Source organism: Pseudoliparis swirei, chromosome 18, assembly GCF_029220125.1.
Source record: "Pseudoliparis swirei isolate HS2019 ecotype Mariana Trench chromosome 18, NWPU_hadal_v1, whole genome shotgun sequence".
Lineage (NCBI taxonomy): Eukaryota > Metazoa > Chordata > Actinopteri > Perciformes > Liparidae > Pseudoliparis > Pseudoliparis swirei.
The window spans coordinates 18175179-18191680 of NC_079405.1; the positions used below are offsets into that span (position 1 = coordinate 18175179).

The 16502-nt window shown below is 42.0% G+C and overlaps 2 protein-coding genes across 2 annotated transcripts; one reads left to right on the plus strand and one right to left on the minus strand.

Annotated features, from left to right (window-relative positions):
- Window positions 1-2923: 2923 nt before the first annotated feature.
- On the minus strand, window positions 2924-5674 carry LOC130207852 (leucine-rich repeat neuronal protein 2-like). The gene is given in 2 exon segments (XM_056436574.1): window positions 2924-4138; window positions 4140-5674. Coding segments are annotated over 2 exon segments (2340 nt in total). The 3' UTR covers window positions 2924-3333.
- A 6590-nt stretch (window positions 5675-12264) lies between these two features.
- Window positions 12265-15085, plus strand: LOC130207974 (uncharacterized). The gene is made up of 2 exons (XM_056436794.1): window positions 12265-12517; window positions 12616-15085. The coding sequence occupies exon 2, from the start codon at window positions 13247-13249 to the stop codon at window positions 15083-15085; it is 1839 nt and encodes a 612-aa protein (XP_056292769.1). The 5' UTR covers window positions 12265-12517; window positions 12616-13246.
- The last annotated feature ends 1417 nt before the right edge of the window (window positions 15086-16502 follow it).

Genomic DNA, 16502 nt, shown 5'->3' on the forward strand with positions numbered 1-16502 from the left:
GGAGTACAGGGCAGTGGTGAGCGACTTTGTAAAGTGGGCCGATGAGAATCGCCTTCGGCTGAACGTGGCCAAGACCAGAGAGATGGTGGTGGACTTCAGGAGGAAGGCGACAGCTCCTACACCTCTGAGTGTCCTGGGAGTGGACGTGGACATGGTGGAGGAGTACAAGTACCTGGGCGTCTCCATCGACAGCCGACTGAACTGGAAGGCCAACATCAACGCTGTGTACAAGAAGGGGATGAGTCGACTCTTTTTCCTGAGAAAGCTTCGATCCTTCAACGTGTGCAGCAAGATGCTGGAGTTATTCTACCAGTCGGTTGTGGCCAGTGTACTGCACTTTGCCATTGTCTGCTGGGGGAGCAGCATCGGAGCCGGTGACACCAGCCGCCTCAACAAACTGGTTAGGAAGGCTGGCTCCATCATCGGCTGCCAGCTGGAGCACCTGGAACAGGTGGTGGAGAGGAGGACGTTGAAGAAACTTGTGTCCATATTGGACAACCCGGACCACCCTCTCCACCACCTCCTACAGGGACAGAGGAGTACTTTCTCCAGACGTCTCCTCACGCTCCGCTGCCACAAGGACAGATACAGGAGAACATTCCTGCCGACGGCTATGAGGCTCTATAACAGATCACCTCTTGCCAGATCATAGTGCAATAACTACAATAATAACTTCATATCCACACTATGTTGATCTGCACTTCACACATTTCATTTATTTACACTACACACATACACACACATTTCATTTACACTACACACGTACACACACTTTGCACACTGTCTATATTTAATATTTTAATATTTAATTTAATTTGTCATTAGTATTGTGTATGCATATATGTTATATATATATACATATACATTTTATTTTATATTTTACTTTGTATACTCCTATATCTTTCATCCCTGTTTTTTATATTTTTATTTTTTATTCTTGTGTGTTTAGTTTATTGGTGCTGCTACTGTGACGACAAATTTCCCCTTGGGGATTAATAAAGTATATATCTATCTATCTATCTATCTGTCTATCTACTTTAAGCAAATAAGGAACATTTATTCGCAGAGTTAAGGCTTAACAGAGGTAAACTAAAACAGAAGCAAAAAGGCGTCAGGGTCTCCAAGGCCAACACAATAAAACAAAACCCCAATGCTAACTACAAAATAAAAGGTCACACTGAACTACCATAGTTAAATTAAAAACAATACTGAGCTCCCTGTCTTACCACAAAACAGGAGAAAACAGACAACAAAAATGGCAGAGAACCATTGACCCAAAAATACATAAATGGTGGCCTACACTTAGGCACCATGCCACAGAATGGTCACAGCTCGGAGGTGAGTGAAGAGAGAGTCTGAAACACTTGACACAGGTGTGCCAGACCTGAAAAAAATAACTCCACCCTCTTCCTGGATGAGGGCTTTCTAAAGTCAGGTGACGTAACAAAAGGAAATAATTCCCCCAAGCCGTTTCCGACTTCCGCATGCACACGCTGCAGTGACACTTTAGTCCCACCAAGGTGGTGTCACTGTTCCACTGATCTGCAGGAGGAGATAATACGCCAAGATATGCAGCAATGCACCATCCATCAAAAGCCGTGAAGAAAAAAACTGCAAGCTTGTCAGTATGGCTGCAAACCATGCTGGATTTAAAATACTTCAAAATCGACGTAGCAAATCTTTTATTAGGACGGAAATACAAGAACACATTTGTCAGAGCTCAAATGTACACTGTAAGGTATATTAGTAAGTAACACTAAATGTGAACATTCAATTCAATTCAGTTTATTTGTATAGCCCAATTTCACAAATTACAAATTTGTCTCTCCACGATCCATCAGGCAGATGATTGACTTTTTATTTAGGAGAAAACTCAACAGGACCCTTTTAAATACAGGTACCAATATACCACAATGTAAAAATATCTCAATGCAAATAAAGGTTAAGCAGTTATTTATGTTAATTCACAAAAAACATAATATCAGCAGCCAAAGGTATGAAAACAATGTACGCCCTCATTATGGAGCCAGGAGGGTCCCTATCATTGTCACATACATTTCATTTAAGGGGATTATTTGACTGACGAATTATAAGTAAATTATGATTCTAGTGTTATAGTATATGTAATGTATATATTTTTTATTTTTAGAGCAGTATCCCACATTTATAAGCTCACTTGTCGTATAACTTATGCTGTCTAATACATGTAGTGCGTAACCTTTATATTGGCCTCTGAAATATGGAGTCAACGTGTAAAGTAGCTTAAAATGGAAGTAGTACAAATGTGTATTTATGTTCCGTCCTTAATTAAATATACTGAGTTACTTTCTACCACTTAAAATAACATTTGAATGTTGTTACAGACTGACTTACTTGCAGATTTTAGGCAGGGTTATAAAGCTACAGGACGAATACATCAACAATTGCAATTCATTTTACATATCTGACCTAAGAAAGCTTCCGTGCAGTCAGCTTTTATCAGTTGAGCAAATTGATAATCAAGAAACGTTTACACTCCGCACTGGACATAGGCTAATTTAGTTTGCTGTAATTGTGTAAATCAAGTTCAACTGACCTTATCATCAGAGTTTTCTTGGAGTTTTTATCATTATAATCTTTTAGGAACAAAAATAGTCCGTGGCAAGAAAACACACAGAATGCATAAACAGTAACATATAGATTAAAAATATTTTATTGAATAATAGCTTAAAATAGAATTTAACACGATTACTTTTAGATCACTTTTATGCTTCAAGAAGATGTGGGTTGTTAGGCGCGGAATCAGAATAAGCATCCTGTATGAAATACTGCAAGATGGACAACTCAGTCAAAGGTGTTGAAAGCTAAGCAAAAGTGTTACATAAATGCAATAATTTCTTTCTGTAACTGTCTTAAGACCATTTCATCTGCTTGAAGAAAGAATGTTTCAGTCTGTGGAACATGTAAAAAGGAAACATGGAAAATACCCTGCAGGTCTTAAGGTACAAATATACAGTATTTCCCTGGATTGAATCAGGTTGTCTTTAGTTTCAGTCCAGTGGTCATCGGCAGCTCAGACTCATTTGTTTCTCCTGTGTTGAGTCACTTCTGCAGGAATATGATTGTCCACCTTTATTTCTCCTGGTCAGGGTTTAAGCATTCTTTACAACACACAAACAATGTCAATATATACTTTATCCTGTATATAAAATAAATACAAATCTCTTTATGCAACCCCCTGATCTGCTCTCTTCTAGCTGTGATTGACAAAGTGTCGGATTGTATATGTTTGTATCAGTGTTTGTTGTCTGGCTTTGAATGTGCTCAAACACAATTGTCTAAGCAGTCCTGATTTTAAAGCAGTTCCTCACTTTGCTTGGTGTAAGGTGCTTTGCTTCGTTCTGTCTTTTGATTGATGATCAGAGCCCTAGGACTTTTGATTTCCTGGAGGATGGGACTGGGGTGTTTCCCTTGCTCATTGTCCCAGCCCTGGCCTGCCAGCAGCAGTAGTATGATTGCGAGCAGCAATATTGTGAATGCTGTGGAGGTCAGCTCTGGGCTTAGCTGCAGGCCGGGCTGAGGCTCTGGGACATCCTTCGTCCTGAATGAAACGCACTGAGGCTTTCTGAGCTCTCCTGATCTCCTGCTGGCATGCGTGGTGCCCTCACTGATCCCTAAATGTAGACACACTCTGTAAAATGTCTCTGCCTGCAGGTGGGTCAGGTTGAAGCTCTGTGTACCAGCCAGGATGCGTGTGGTGTAAGTGGGCGTGTGTGCTTTTGAGTATATGGCTTGCCAGGATAGACGGGTTGAAGGGAGGTTGCGCCCACTCAGCCAGGACAGGATAGCATAGTGTCGTCCGACCTCCTTCACCTTCAACCTGGCATCTTCGCTGAATAACTGATATCCCTTCCTATTAGCAGCCACGCCCCTCTTTCTTTTCTTTTCTCTGCCATGCACACTCACAGTAACGCTGCGTGTATCTGCTCCCAGTACATTCTCAGCCACACAGGTATACAATCCTGCCTCGCTGGAGGTGACCATGTTCATTTCCAGAGTTCCCTCAGGCAAAAGCCGGTAGTGTTTAATGGGATTACAAGGAGTATTATCTTTAGGCTGGTTGGGAGAGACGCTGGATGTGTGGTTGAATCCCTCAGACTGCCAGATTGTGGCAGGGAGCACGAGCTGGTAAACCTTTGGATGCATGGTTCGGTGCAGGACCAAGTCTCTGCCCAGAGGGAGTCACCCAGTACAGTTTAGGCTTTGGATCCGCAAGAGCTCGGCAGTGCAAGACCAGTTTTCCTCCTTCTCTCACCCCAATGTAGGAAGGGAGGGAGTTGGTCGGGATCATGGGAAGGCATGAGGCCGACATCTCTCTGGAGGACACCTCTCTGACCCTGCGAGCTCTCAGCTCTGGGGGTTCAGAGCACAGCGTGGCCTGGGGTTGGATGAAACGCACCATTCGAGGGATTTGTCTCTCTCTTTGTGCATCTTCACTGTGCGGGTGAGAGGCCTCCTCAGCGGCCCAGTGAAACAGGCAGTCACAACGCAGTGGGTTGGAGTGTAAGCTGACCTCCTGAAGACTTGGCAGGGAGAGCACTATGTGTTGCTGCAGTGTGCTCAGAGAGTTGGAGTTGAGCATGAGACTCTCCAGCTTGCTCAGCTGGAGGAAAGCCTGGGGATGAATGTAGGACAGTCGCGGGTTGTTCGTGATCTCAAGCTTCGTTAGCTCTGGAAGGTTTTCTAGGGCGGCTCTCTCAATTGACACCAGCTCCTTCATATTGTTCAGGCCAAGCTCCTTCAGGTGGGCCATGTCTCGAAAGTCCCCTGTCTCGATGAGTTTGATGCGGTTCTTGTTGAGGTCCAGGAACTTCAACCCTGGAACTCTCATCAGGGCCTGAGTGGGAACCTTTGTCAGCAAGTTATCGTAGAAGGAGAGGCTCTCTAGGCCATTCAACCCTTCCAGTGCTTTTTCAGCCAAGCCTCTCAGACCCATCCCACCAAGGACAAGACTCCGGAGGGATTTCAGGGCCAGGAAGCCCCACTCAGGCAGGGCCTCCACAGGGTTTCCCCCAAGCATGAGAACTTCCAAGTGGGGCAAAGCCCTGAACCACCGAGGGTCAACAGTGGTGAGTCTGTTGTTGTTGATATGCAGACGCAGTAGGGTGTCCAGACCGGTGAATGCTCCAGGTGCTATCGAGTGTAAGTTGTTGTGACTAAGGAAGAGCTCCTGCAAAGCTGGAAGTGCGGAGAAGGAGGCCTCAGGGAGTCGACTGAGATGGTTTTCCTCCAGGTGTAGAGATAGTAAATAGGGCAGGGAGGAGCTCTGAGTTATTGTTTTGACACGACTGAAGCGATTCTGGGAAAGGTCAAGGTCGGTGAGGTTGGTGAGTCCATGCAGCACCGCAGTTTTGAACTCAGACAGAAGGTTACTCTGCAGGCGTAGGGTGTGTGTGTTCGGAGGTATGGGTAAGGGGAGCTTGGTCAAGAGCAAGTTGTTGCAGTCTACAGTGGGAGCTTCATGGTAGACAGAATCAGGGGAGAACCACGGCTTGATCTGACACACACACCGCACAGGGCAGGAGACGTGCCATGGTAGCACGTGAGGTAGCGAGCCCACAACGATGGGCACACATACACCAATCAACACACACTGGAGACACTGCAACTGTAGAAACATTAACGTCGGCCTCATAATCCTCGTAGGTCACAGGAGCTGGTTCAGAAGGTGGGGAAGAGTTTATTAGGATGTGAGATAAATCATTTGGACCAGAAATGTCTGTGAGGTCCTGTTATTAACAGTTTCAAGATGTGTGTGCCAACTGTAAAAGGTAGACCAGATGGTTCAGTATCGTCATTCAAAAAATCTAAATAGATTAAAGAGCAATACAGTTGTTAACAACTATCTACACAGCATTGTCAGACACAACAAAACAACTGAAATGCTCGTTTGTAAAGCCACAGATGATAATTTATGTGAGGTAGAACAGGGACTGCACAATGGGTGGAGATGGATGACGGCCTTTGTTGTCACACAATCGATCTCACATCCTGGCCACAGGTGGAGGACTCATGGCTCCCAGCGGGGTGGCTCACTGTTTTGTTAGAAACACAAGAAGAGAAATAAATAAATTGAGAGAGGAAAAAGAGAGACATTTTAATAATTATACCAAAATCAGCTGTTTGCTATCGTCTATTAGAATGCAATGTGTCACTGGAATGCAAACACATTTTAAGCATCATACCTCTTCTGTTTCTACTCTCAATTACATTGTTGTGCATTTGAAATGCAATAGATGTCTTTTATATTTCTATGCATTTTTATGTTATCATCTTCTGTACTTTTTATGGGTAAGACTGTGTTAAGGTAGCTGCTGCTTGAACGAAATCACACACATGCACACCCACATGGAGAGAGACACAAACACACCAGTTAGATCAGTATTTACATTTAGAGCAGTTGGCAGACTCTCTAATTCAAAGTATGGTACAACACCATCACATTAACGGATCGCAGGCACTTGGCAGCAATGAGATCTTTCCAGAGTAACAGCTATCAACCTGGATATACTTTATACAATAAAGTATGTACAGGCTAAAAGGTTACGTGCTTGTTATTGTACACAAAATTACATCCAATAAACAGCAGTATTGTAAATTTCATTCAATCTACATGAATTGTTATATTTGAATTCTTTGGGGTGGCGAGAACATGTAAAGTTGTTATGTTGTTCCAGCAGACATAGGGCAACATTCATTCATATGGAGTCATTGTCTGTACAGTGTTCACTCTCCTTTTAGCTCTGGTCTCCAACAATTCCTGAGAAGAACATCTGGCACTTTAGCTCCTAAATGCTTTAACATGTTTAATAGCTAGTTGTTTGGAGCTGAATAGGTATGTATCTTTGCTGAAACTATGCTGACAAGAGGGTGAATCATAATTAGCTTAAATTACAGGTTGTAAAACCAAAACAAGCTGGAACACACTGACAGGCTTTGGAGAGCTGAGGAGATGTAGTAATGTGTTTGAAAGTACAAGTGATATCTTTCACATTCATTCAGTTAATTTTTTATATCACCCAATATAGCAAATTACAAATTTGCCTCAGAGGTCTTTATATTCTGTACACATACAACATACTTTTCCCAAGACCTCACATCGGATCAGGAAAAACTCCCAAAAAATAGAAACAAAACTTTCACAGGGAAAAAAGGGAAGACACAGAAGGAGGAAGAAAGAGAGAGGGGTGGGGGGGGGGGCATCAGCAGGGTCATGGCAGGATATCCTATTCAGTCTACTCTTAAACGAGGTGACTGTGTCTGCCTCCCGGACTGAAGGTGGAAGCTGGTTCCATAAAAGAGGAGCTTGATAACTAAAGGCTCTGCCTCTCATCCTACTTTTTAAGACTCTAGGAACCACAAGTAGCCCTGCATTTAGTGAGCACAGCTCTCTAGTGGGGCAATATGATACTACAAGCTCCTTAAGATATGATGGAGCATCACCACCCAAAAGGCTTTTTAGATGAGAAGCATTTTAAATGTGATTCTTGATTTTACAGGGAGCCAGTGCAGAGCAGCCTTGTGTGACAAGCAGAATAATCTTCCTAGATGTCATTTGGATGAAAAATGGCAACCCAGAGTTCAGATCAGGAAGCAGAAGCAGAGTTGTAGTCTTACACCCTTCTTTGCACTTCCATTCGAATAGTTATCCACCCAAAACTCTATAGAGACTGTGTCTGTCCCATGACCCCTTACATTAATTAAATAAAAAGTAACCAGAAGAGGAGTCATACAAAAACAACAACACTATTTCAGCAGCGCAACAAAACAGGAGAGGGGGGGGGGGGGGGTTTGACGCCGACGCCACTCGCTGTGAGCGCTGCGCGTGCAGACAGCATTTAACGGAGCGGAGCAGCGCGTGCACTCTTTTAAAGGGTACCTGTAGTGCAAAACAACAACGTGCTACATCCATTCGGCGCATCAAATAAATCATATTTACCCCGCCGCTATTGTCAACAAGTCACGCATAGCCCGAGGATTTACATTTCTTTGTCAACATTCCGAGTCCGTGAACGCTTCAGGGCGCAGCCATTTTGCTAGTTATTTACTCATGTCAAAGCTAACTATGACGTTGAGTCGTTGAAAGGAATTCAGCCAATCCGGAGCCACTTCTACACGCGTTGCTTCTTGGGATAGATCGGTGGCCTCAAGAATTACACAATCTATATCAGGGGTGCTCAATACGTCGATCGCGGCGTAGTATTGGTAGATCGCATGACATAAAAAAACATTGGCCCGCCCCCCTGTCACTTTCTCTATAGCGCCACATTACAGCAGAAGCACGTCATTTCTGTCTCTACGTGTTGCGTTAACAGTCCTCTGCCCGCCGTCTCGTGTGCCGCGGAGCTCCCGACAGCGGTTTGCGCGCATCGGGACGGACGGAGCAAAGAAAAAGTCACTAGCACCCCCGAACATGTCGGCCGATCATTGCATCAATGAAAGACATCTCCAGCGCTGGCTTATGCGCGATGTAGCTATCAAGCTCACGCTTTTGTGTGAAGCAGATGAGGTCTAATGACACTATATCATCGGACATAAGTTTGTGCTCTTTACAACAAATGCACTCTATGTCTGTTTTTTGTGGCACACATTTCCCACAACTGCACCAAACGTCCGCCGACTTGCGTGCACGGTCCGCACGGTGAAGCATCTGTACCGCGGTCCTTCGCATCAACTTCATCAGAATCATCGCTATCATCGCTGTCACAATTCACTAAATGGGGATAGTCTGCTTTTAAAGGTTCAAACAAGTATCCAGTTGCTGAATCAGACAATCTTTCATCGTCCATATTATCAATCTCTCAGCATTTGTTTGCGGCGCCGACGTTGTTTATATTGGTATCTGAACACATCCGCTGTGGCTGGCTGTCGATCTATCAACGATCTGACGTCACACCACCCGCGACATATTCAAGCTCCAGTGCAATGTCGCATGTCGGAGTTGAGGACTTTGAACAGCCTAAACTACGTATTGTTATTGAATACTGGACCGTCAGTGCATGAATAACCTTTAGAAACACATTATCTTTTGATCTGGCTACATATTCGTTTTCACTACAGGTACCCTTTAATGAAGTATCTATACTAAAAATATGCTCAATCATATCGTTTTTAACGTGCGGGTACTTTGTTAGTATCGCTACACCGTGCAGCGTGACAGCAGCAGATGTAGCGGACTAACATTCAAGCTAAACTAACTTCCCAAACGCTGTGGACATCTGAACGCTGATTGGCCGAGACTCGACACGTCCCATCAAAGATGTTTTATTGCGAAGAGCACCACTTCACATTTTCTGACAGAGTTGAAGCATAAGCATCAATACACTTATCAGTTGATAAGAACACAGAAGAAGCAACACTGACTGGACTAAGGAAACCAACATAAAAAAACTGTATTTCCTTTTTTATCAGCCTCTATGTATTCTACAAATCAGTTAATTTTCTTTAATGTAGTTGTGATTCTAAATTAAGTTTTCATGAGATTAACTTTAAATCTTTGTTGCAAAGTCTTTCCTTCTTCTGCTGGTTTGATAAAACATGACTAACAGGAAGTCATGTACAACTCTGCAGACTATAACGTCTGTCAGCGGATGAGGAGAAAGTGGCGAGATGCTAAGCTAGTTTTTTCCACAAACAAGAAGTATACATAATAAACTGGTTACATTTAGCACGGTTATTGAAATATAGAGAAAAGTGACTTGCATTCAGACACCATGCAGTTTAATTGTATGAGAAGCGCAAAGAGAGGGACTTTGTTTGTAGTAAGTGGTGCATGTTATCTATGGAGGACTCAAAATGACTTAAGTATAAATAAATAAATACATGAATAAATATAGGAATGAATAAATAAATGTTTCAATGAATGTATAAATAAATAAATGCTTAAATAAATGTATAAATAGATAAATAAATACAGGAATTAATAAATATAAGTTATAAATCAACAGGACATTATTAAATAAATATATTTCTACATTTCTGTATTTCTTCATTTATTTATTTCTCTATTTATGTGTCCACACGTATTTCTTCATTTATTTATGTGTGGCATTTACGTGTTCGTATATTCAAATGAGCTGAGGCGGTCCGAACCTCTGTCTAAAGCATGATTGGTCACAGGAGTGTGATGCAACTGGTGTGTTGTGCTCTACTACTTCTGCCTGGCACATGATGCTGAAGTTGGCTCGCTTACCTAACCGTTAGCAGAAGTTAGCCTAGACAGCTTTTTTACTTCAGCCGTTTATCAATTCCAAGTACACTGAGTACAGACTCGTGTTCTTTTGGAGTCTGGTCTTTGGAGTCTGGTCTTGGGAGTCCAGACTCTCGAGGACGCAGGACAGTCTTTCTGGTCTTGTGACGTCACCACATCAACTGTTCTTGCTCATGAATGTACTCCAATTATTCACTGTAAAATACTTTACAGTGGAGTAGAATGTGTTGCGGTGTTCACTGTTGTTTGGCGTAGGCTACGAATAAACGGTAATAACTATACAACGTCTCGTAGCTTTCCTGACCCAGGGTCGCTGCAATATGAAGTTATGAATCTTAACCCTCAGTCAAATTGACGTAACGTTATCTTTTAATGAATAATAAACGCTTTATGCTCTTTAGATCCTCCAAAACCTAATTATATCTCATGTTTAGCCGCTACGGAGACGTCAGAGCCAGCGGAGCATTTCAAAAAGTCCTGCTGAGATCAGGCTTCTCTCGGCGGTCACACAGCGCACTGAGCGCCCGGCGCCCGGAGCTCACTGGTCCCGTGAGCAGGACCTCAAATCTCTGTCGCATATCCTTATTAGGCTGAATCTCGATAAACCGACCACAGATTTGATGCTTAAACTACTAACTTCTCGGCAGAAAACATCCTTAAATTACATTCCGTGACTCAACAACAGTAGTATTTAGAATGTACAGACAAGAACGCATAATAAACGCTTTTCGTCTACAGGTCCAAGTGCTAGGGATCGATTGCTTCTGTCTTGCTCCCCGACTTGACCAATCCTGTTTAACAATGAGGTTCGGACCGCCCAGCTCATTTGAATATACAGACACATAAATGTCACACATAAATAAATGAAGAAATACGTGCGGACACATAAATAGACATATAAATAAATGAAGGAATACAGAAATGTAGAAATACATTTATTTAATGATGTCCTGTTGAGTTATAACTTATATTTATTCATTTCTGTATTTATTTATGTATTCATACATTTATTATTGTATTTATTTATTTATACATTTATTTAAGCGTTTATTTATTTATTCCTGTATTTACTTATTTATTCATACATTTATTTAAGCATTTATTTATTTATTCTTGTATTTGTTCATGCATTCATTTATTTATACTTAAGTCATTTTAAGTCCTCCATAGTTATCACGCTCTCAGCTGTAACAGTAAAAACAGGAGAAGTTACCTTCTGGGCCTCCTCTTACCCATTCACCCATTCACTTTTCACATTCATCTTCTCTCTCTCATCTTTTCATAAGTAACCTGCTCAATAATGGATGTATCATTTAATTATAATGCCCCCCCCCCTTTTTTTGTCAAAAGCTCTTGTATTTTCTGTGTTCAGGAAACCATGCAGCACTGTGTGTATACAAAGGACTACTTTCATAACTCTGTCTCCTCCAAGCTGTCCACAGTCTTTTCCCTCTGGACAAATGGGATGAATATTTTGCTCTTAGCAGCTCATATTACTCCCCTTAGTCTTTTTGAAAGTTTATTATACACACTACGCAGTATTAATACCCCGGCCATACAAGATGAGTAATAATAACAAAAATAAGACAAAGCTGGACTGACCTTAATCGACATTTTTAAGTGACTCTCCAGTCGATAGCAGAGAAAGAACTTTTGTTTTCTTAAACACTTTGCAAATAGTTTCAAGGCCTATAAGTTGCTTTGGGAAAGTAGTGACCAAAATAGAAATAGTGACTGCATCTAATTCTGCTAAGAAACTGTGTTGTCTTTTGACTAAGCAAGTGCTCAACTAAAAGAGTCAATCGATCAATAAGTTGTGTATTAATTTGTATACCTGCACGAATTAACATAAAGCTCTTCTTTTCCAACTCGTCCATCCATTTTGCGAAGCCTTTAAGAGGACTCCAATGTATAGTGTAACTGCCATGAATGTTATTTATGTCATTTGTAGTAAGTTTGGTTGAATATATTATTTGTACAACTCGTTTATTGAATGTTGGCTTGTTTTAGTTTTATATTTGGTGGGAACTATTTGCGTGTCCTGTGTTGCGCTGGGACGCATTTGATTGCAACAATCGCAGGTGAACATGTGGTTGAAGCTAGAAGTGCAAGTAAGTGAAGCTAGGAAGAGTAAGTAAGTGAAGCAAGTAAGAGAAGCTAGGAAGAGTAAGTAAGTGAAGCAAGTAAGAGAAGCTAGAAGTGCAAGTAAGTGAAGAATACATGTTTAAAGTGGACCCATTCCCTCGTGGTTTATGTGCAGCCAGTGAGGTACGTTTATGTTTTATGTTAATGTTTTCGTCGCATATATTTGTCAACTGTATTTTACGTAATGTCAACGTCAACCTTGTTAAATGTATTTTGTACAGTTCGACGGTGGATTGAAGGTGGATGGCGAAGTGCGCCCGCATCCAATAAACATCTGTCAGTAATGAAAAAGAACAACGGTGGCGTCTAATTCCTGGAGGGAGTGATAGTCGAACTCAAGCCTGCTGATTCCCCGGACCTGCTCGTGCAAGACAGCTCGTCAAGACGGAGTCACAGCCACTGTTAAAGGACACACCAGTTCATCCATTTTTCATGAAGACGTCCGTAAGTCAGGCACTTAAGTGTGTGTTCTGAAAGGTGACACAAGGATTGAAAAAAGTACAATGGACTACGAAGGGCTGTGTGTAGCCAAATAACATAACAGTGTTTAGCAAGATATTAAGAGTCATTAATGCAAGATATTTAGTGATATTGATCATTAATTATTTCATTATAAATAGTTAATTGATTTCCTTAAGAAAAGTGAATTTTTCGTTTATGTGCATTTAAGAAAGCTGCCATTTTGAAGTGAAGTTTGAAATTCTGTATTTTATTTGAAGGGTTAATTTGAAAGACAGTAACCTAACATGGTATATCCTATTCTCTTGAGTATGTTTGGAAAATGTGTATTGTAAACTGCATTGCAACTTAAGACAACTTGATTGTGTACAGGCTATTTTCAAATAATTTAAAATGTCACAAATGAGTGAAGAGAGTCAATATAAAGGATCACTTGTAGAACAAGTAGCAGAGGCAGAGCAGAGAGATGACTCTAGCGTTGTACAACAAGCAGAACAGTTTGAAGAGCCTCGACGAAGTGATAGAGCCCGTACATTAACAGAAAAAGGGAAAGAATTGCAGAAAGAAAAAACAAAAGAGCTTCTACTTCACTTTGACAATATTTACGAGCGCTGGAAGGCCTTAACTAAGTTGGCTAAGAAATCTGTTATCAAACAAAATCCTAGCAACATCCTACAAGATCACATCAGCATTATTGAAAGAGAATCATCTGAACTGAATATTGTTTATGAAGATTATCGAAGGATCGACAGCCCACCTCATGAGATGCGCCGGAAGCTGGATACATGTATATCAGTCACCAAGATTGTTGTACACAATGCACAGTCTCAAATTCAAGGAACAAAGGAAGAACTGATTTGGCCTGATGCAAGCTCTGTATTCGCATCTACAACGTCCAGTGTTTCATCTCCGGACTCAAAGTGTTCTAAGGCTACTTCCATTCGCTCTAACATTTCCTCCGTTAAAAGACAAGAAGCCGCTGCGGAGTATGCAGCTACCAGAGCTGTATTGAAGATTATGGCCGAGCAAGACTGCCAGCAAGAGAAACTGCAAAGACTTGAAGTTGAGGACAAGCGGATAGTTGCAGACCAAGAAGCAGCTGCATTAACTCGCCGTCTTCAAGGCGAAAGAGAAGAGACTGAACGTAGGAGTGAACGTAGGAGAGAAGAGACTGAACGTAGGATAGAAAAGGAGACACAAGAAGCCTCTCTCTTAAAGAAACAGCAGGAAGAGAATGCTGCAAGAAAAGGTTCTGTAGAAGAGTTGAAAAGAGAGCTTGGACGTTTAGAGGAGCTAAAAAGACTGGATGCAGCCAGAGCAAGGCTTCAAGTCTACGATGAAAATGAGTTTTATCCAGACCAAAGGCTGAGTCCACATAAGTATGAGCTGCCTAGGTTCGAGCAAGCAATTGACCAGGTGAATCCTGTGTATCAGGACCCACAACCACTAAGAAGAGATGTGGCTCCAAGAAGTGTGCTTCAAAACGACACAGGAGAGCTTGTTAAAGTCCTGGCTGAGGCCATATCAGCAAATAGGCTTCCCATTCCAGAGCCTACAATCTTCAGTGGGGATCCACTCAAGTTTAATCATTGGAAGTCTTCATTTCAGACCCTAATTGAGAGAAGAGATATTCCAACTGCAGAGAAAATCTTCTTCCTTCAGAAATATGTGGGAGGAGCAGCTAAAGAAGCAGTAGAAGGTTATTTCCTGATTGATTCAGAAGATTCATATCACGCAGCATGGAACGTGCTCAAGGAACGTTACGGCGAGCCTTTTGTGATTGCCAAGGCCTTCCGAGACAAACTACATGCATGGCCAAAATTAGCTCCGAAGGAAAGTGACGACTTAAGAAGATTTGTGGACTTTCTACGTAGTTGTGATTTCGCTATTGCTCACAATGAGAGTTTAAAAGTTCTTAATGATGCTATTGAGAACCAAAAACTAACTGCCAAACTACCCGACTGGTTAAGTACCAGATGGAACCGAAGGGCCACACAATACCAACTGGAACACAGAAGGTTCCCAAGCTTTAATTATTTTGTGACGTTCCTGTCAATGGAAGCTAGTATTGCGTGCAACCCTATAACATCTTACAACGCATTACGACAAAGCGAACCTGATAAAGCAAAGATCAAGAATCAAACCCCTTTGTCTTACAAGAACCAAACTGTAGGTGCCAAGATCTTCACAACCAACACCAGTGAAAGAAACAGTCACATGTGTGTTATGTAAGAAATTAGGACACAGTCTACACAAGTGCCACAGATTCAATGAAAGGACTGTCGCTGACAGAGTCAAGTTCATTCAGAGTGAGAGATTGTGCTTCGGATGTTTAAAGCCTGGACATCAATCCAAGAGCTGCAGTAGCCGGATGATCTGCGACACCTGCTCAAAAAGTCATCCCACATGCCTACACGAAGATCGCTCAAAACAAGAACAAGAACCAAAGAGAGCGCTATCTACATACACAAGTTATGGCAAGGAAAGAAAGCTACAGCCAACACAACTGCAAGACATTGTCAAGGAAACCACATCAAACAGAGTTGTGCAAGATGGTAATACTCCACAGACATCAGCGATTGTACCTGTCTATGTGTCAACGCAAGATGATCCAAGTAAAGAAGTTCTTGTCTATGCTCTGCTAGATTCACAAAGTGATTCTTCCTTCATTCTTGAAGAAGTGGCAAACGTTCTAGATACGAACACAGAACAAGTGAAGCTGAAACTATCTACCATGTCGTCAAAGAGTACAATTGTACTCTGTAAAAGACTCAAAGACCTACAAATAAGAGGGATATTCTCCTCCAAGAAGATCACAGTGCCAACAATGTACACTCGTGAATTTATCCCTGCTAATCGGACACACATTCCAACTTCAGAGACCGCTAAAGCATGGCCTCATTTGGAGCATCTTGCAGAACACATTGCGCCGCAAATGGAGTGTGAAATTGGTCTGCTCATCGGATACAATTGCCCACAAGCCCTAATGCCTAAAGAAGTCGTATGTGGGGAAGAAAACCAACCCTTTGCTCAGAAAACCGATCTAGGTTGGAGTATCGTAAGTTATGGTGACCCGCAAGAGCACTACAGTGACGCAATTGGAGTAAGTCACCGCATCATTGTAAGGAAAGTGACACCTGAACCCAAATCAACAATCAAACTCAAAAGTGAGGTTCACTATGTTTGCAAGACTCAGATCAAGGAAATGATCAGTCCAGAGGATGTAATTAAGGTGCTAGAATCTGACTTTAGTGAAAGAGTTGAAGAAGATGCAACAGTCTCTCAGGAAGATCTTCACTTCTTGACAAAACTGAGAGATGAAATCAAACAAAAACAAGATGGACATTATGAAATGCCCTTACCTTTCAAAAAAGACAAACCAAATCTACCGAATAATAAGTCATGTGCTATTCAGCGTCTAAAAGGTTTGGAACGAAAGCTCAAGAGAGACCAGAAATACTGCTCAGACTACATGCACTTCATGAAAGATATCATTGCTCGTGGTGATGCAGAGAAGGTTCCCGAAGAAGAACTCAACAATCAACCAGCCTGGTATATTCCCCATCATGGAGTATACCACCCTCACAAGCCTGGGAAGATACGAGTGGTCTTTGATTGCTCAGCAAGATTCCAAGACACGTCATTGAAT